This window comes from Teleopsis dalmanni, chromosome 1, assembly GCF_002237135.1.
Source record: "Teleopsis dalmanni isolate 2A chromosome 1, ASM223713v2, whole genome shotgun sequence".
Classification (NCBI taxonomy): Eukaryota; Metazoa; Arthropoda; class Insecta; order Diptera; family Diopsidae; genus Teleopsis; species Teleopsis dalmanni.
Genome location: NC_051846.1, coordinates 233,749,410 through 233,754,044, shown reverse-complemented (window position 1 = coordinate 233,754,044; position 4,635 = coordinate 233,749,410). Strand labels below are relative to the sequence as shown.

Sequence of the window (4,635 nt, the reverse complement as noted above, 5' to 3'; positions counted from 1 at the left end):
TCATGCATTTTGCTTACCATAAGGCGCCGCTGCTTGCACCACAACTGGCGCTGGTGCTACATGTTTAACTACTGGTTCATAATGTGCCAGAATGGGTTTGTGTGCTATGACGGGCTTAGCTACTACGGCTTGTGCGTGTACTGTGGGTCCTGACTTGGTGACAACTGCGTTGAAACCATTAATTGGATCGGCTGTGTAGTCGACTGTACGTATTGAACCATCTGGCTCAACAAGAGAATATTGACCTAAAAGTAAAAGAAATTATTGTAATGTTATATATTATATATTAAATTTGTTTCAGTATTTATTTACACGTAATTATTTTAATAGCTTCATGACGTTTGTTTGTAAAATTAAAAATTAAATTAATTTTATAAGATATATTACTTTTTATATATATTTATTTATGTATATTTATTTTTAAAGCTTTAGGACGTTTGTTCAAAAACTATATACTAAATTAAAAATTAACAAAATTTATGAAATTAAATTAAAAAATAAATTAAGAAAATTAAATGAAGTATTATTTAATTTCTTATAATTTTTGTTTTTATGAACTTATTTATGTATAAATTTATCCATTTTATCATCGTCAGCATATGTTATGTATGTTATGTATTTTGAAAAATAATTATGGAATAGTATTTAAATTATTTGATTGCTACTAATTAATTATTTGGAATTGATTATTTACATAAAAAATGTAAATTGCTTAAAGATTTTCTTTTGTAAACTTTTAATACATCGCATAAGAAAAAAGTTAAATAAAGTTTCAAACTTCGGCCTTTATATTGGGAATAAAAATATATAATAATTTAGAAACAAACACCAAAAGATTTTATTTAAATGTTCCAAGATAGTCTTGATTTTATAATTATTATTATTATATATATCATTATTTATATTTTCATTTTTTAAGTATAATTATTATATTATATTATTTTCCAATTTTTCATTAGCGTATAGCAGCAACACTAAGTATTTTTATATTACTTTATATTTGTTCCAACTAATAAAGAATTATTTTACAAAAATTGCAAAAATTATATATTGAATACTAAGTATTTTTATATCAATATATATTTGTTATAATTAGTAAATAACACTTTAAAAAAATTGTAAAAACTATGAGCCTTAATTAATTGTAAAATTTATCTTACCTTTAACAACATCACCATCTCGAGTCTCATGTTGTGCTTTCACATCACCAGTTGTGTGATCCGCAACGCCATAATTAAAAGCATATTTGGGGTGATCCTATAAAGATTAGATATGCTGGGATTATATATATGTAAAGTTTATCTTTATCTAAATAGCATTAGAATGATATCTAATTATAAGGTGAGCATTATGAAATTTAATAAATAGCTTTAAGTAATTCAGAATAAAATGTAAAAAAGGACGCTGTGACATCTATTAAAATCTGATAACATTTATGTGGAAGAAAACTGTAATTTTTATATTCCCATTATTAGTCAATGTTATTGTTAACAATTTTAGAGTTTATTATTCTATAAGCTAGTATTTGTATACTATCTTCAGAACAGCACAGCAATCATGTAATAATGCTCTGTAATTTAATCTTTAGCGGGGTTTACTTCTGAGTGTTCTGCACATGTCTTCATATCATTTTATTCTACTTTATATCCATAAGTAATACTGAATGTTCTTTTACAGATTTTATTTACAATTAATAAAATTAAAAAAATAATTTTTAAAAAATGTATACAATGTTTTACATCTATAAAAATGCACCACCTTCTGCTTCCTCCTTTGTCAATAATTTTTAATTTGCTATTGCATATATTGTAAGAAAATGAATTAAGTATTTTCTGAATAGATACTCAAATAAATGAAAAGAAACTTTAAAACCAGTTTTATCAAATATATTATAATATTTATAAGTTTTATATATATAAAATTTTATTCAAACATATTATAATATTTATCCTTAAAACTATCTTCTACAATTTTAATTATTAACAATTTCTTTATACAAATTGGCTTTTAGTCTCACAATATGTTAAAAAAATGTAGCTGTTACCAATAACTGTTAAAGTAACAGAGAAATAAAGTTTAGCATCCTTTGCGTAGCCTTAAGCAACAAATTATGGTTTAAGACCAAACTAAATTTTGGATTTGACTTAACGTAGGGCTAAGGCTCTGCTAAACATTAATAGCTGCTTAAGTGGAGTTAATTGAAGGAAACTTTAAATAAATACTATTTTAAGAGGATTGCCTTCTGATATTTAATTGCTAATTTCTACGTACATTAAATAGCAGTTAATAAATTTAACTACTTAGTTTTAATGTGTAGAAACTCAAGTTATTTGAAAAATTAAAAATAAATGTTTAAAACTTGATCAAGTTTTTAATAAAGATATTTTTACGCCCAAATTTTATTTTAAGGATATTTCTTGTAAAATACAAATAAACCTATTAAGGTGACGATTACTCTAGTCAGTTGATTTTTGTAATATTTCAATTATTAATTTTGACTATATTTTTACATATATATCTATTATATATATATTTTTAATATATGTTAATAAAGTATGTTAAGTTTTCCCTTGCAGATTGAAAATATTTAATCATTTTCAGTTTATAATAAATGAATATTTTTGAGAATAATACAAAACTATTGGGGTATGCTAAAATTTTTAGCACAATGTTAAATCATTGTTATTCTGTTAAAATAAAATTGAGTATGAGTCGAGTTATTACGAGTTTCGTTATGTAAATTGTATATAAAGGACTCTACGTATATTTATTGTTAATTTATATGAACTTTATTGTATAAAATATAAAAAAATAGTTTTTATCAAAAATGTAAACAAATTGTAAATACATTTAAGTATATATATATATGCTAATACACGGATTATTTGTTTTTTATAACATAAAATTATCAATTGCTTTAATATATTTTAACCAAAGTATTATTATTAAACTCATAAATAACAATGTTACGTTAGATTTGAACACATATTTATGTAAACAAAAAAACTAAATATGTTACTCAAGTACTTATTACTATTACTGTTTATATAAAAAATTAATTGCTTATTTTATTTTAGGAAAGAAAAATACATTATATATTTAATAAATAATATAAAAAACATATTTTAATAAAGTTTAAAATTTATGATCACGTAGTTTTAAATTGTTAATTTTGGGATACAGAAAAATATAATAATTTCGTGTTATCTATTTACATTTACATTTAAAAATGTTTATAAAATAAACATTAAATATGTAAAATATTTTAATTTCACTCATATCTTAAATAATATTTGTACTAAAACACTTTGGAAAAGGAAATCTTAGTTTTGAACACAAAATTCCAACTCACATAATAATCCACAGCATATCCTGGCCGAGCAAGAGCCGAGGTTGCGAACAAAGCAATTGAAAGGATAAGTAAGCTTATTAAGTTTGCCATTTTCACAAAATAGAATTACACAAAATTTTTAACTTTTCGCTTTAAATAATAAAAAATTCTAAAAAAAAAATAAAATTATATTATAAAAAATTAACACAAAAATGAATTAATTCTATAGTGTAAACACAAAATTATTTAATTAATTAGATTTATACTTCTTGTATTTCAAAGGCACCGATATCAACACTGCAAAGTTGCCCGGAATACTGTGCCAATTCTAGGTTTGCGCTTGCATTAAATACGAAAAAGCAAAAACGCAAATATACAAAGCAAAACAAACCATAAACTTTTTGCAGCAGCAGCGGCAGCAGCAGTTTTAGGAGCAGTGAATAGCGAGCATTAACATACACAGCGAACGTCGCTGTTAACTACATACACTTTTGCTTTCGTTTGACATCTCAACTTATAACTGCCGCAAACTTCTCTGCTAGTACGAGTAGTTGCGCACTGTTGGAATATAGTTGTATTATTTGCTGCCTGCTTTTGGATTCTGTTGACGCGCTACTAACGTAAAGCAAATATTTGTCAGTTGTTTAGTTTGTCTTTATGGTTTAGTTGGTTCACCACTAAAGCATCATATTTGTGGTGAATATAACATGGGTAATAAAGCAGAAAGTTTTGTTCTCGTGCGTATATTTGTTGATTATGTATTGTATATATGTATGTACTTAATTTCAATTAATTTAGTGTTACATTTCCCAAATGAGTAAGCAAATTAATTAAGTATTTCATATGTATACATAAAAATATAATATAGATAAAGTACTTGTGAATATAAGATGTAATAATATGATTTTTATTAGTTGTAAATAAATATACATAAATAAATAAAAATATATTAAATTATATTAAAAAAAATATATAAAAAAAAAATACATTAAATTATATACCAAAAATATATTATTATATTTGATTATATTATTATATTTATATATATTAAATATATTGCAATATTTAATTAAATTTGTAAATGTGAATATTAATAAATATAATAATATGTACAATACGTTATTTATGTGATTTCATAAAAATAAGTCTAGTTATTAATAAACTGACTATAGATTCAAAATATTGGTCAAAATAATATATAATTGTTAAAAATTATATAAAAAAGATGTGTATTATTGAAACAATTTAAATATAAAAATATTAAATAAAAAATATTGGCTATTAAAACAACAAAATTATAAAAT

At 22.9% G+C, this 4,635-nt stretch overlaps 1 protein-coding gene across 1 annotated transcript; it reads right to left on the bottom strand.

Moving 5' to 3' along the window:
• Positions 1–3,636, bottom strand: LOC119667696 (larval cuticle protein A2B-like). Its single transcript, XM_038077003.1, has 4 exons — positions 3,598–3,636; positions 3,353–3,500; positions 1,161–1,257; positions 1–245 (listed from the first exon to the last, which is right to left on the bottom strand). Exons 2-4 carry the CDS (start codon positions 3,440–3,442, stop codon positions 1–3), a joined length of 432 nt encoding a protein of 143 aa, XP_037932931.1. The 5' UTR covers positions 3,443–3,500; positions 3,598–3,636.
• Between the last annotated feature and the right edge of the window lie 999 nt (positions 3,637–4,635).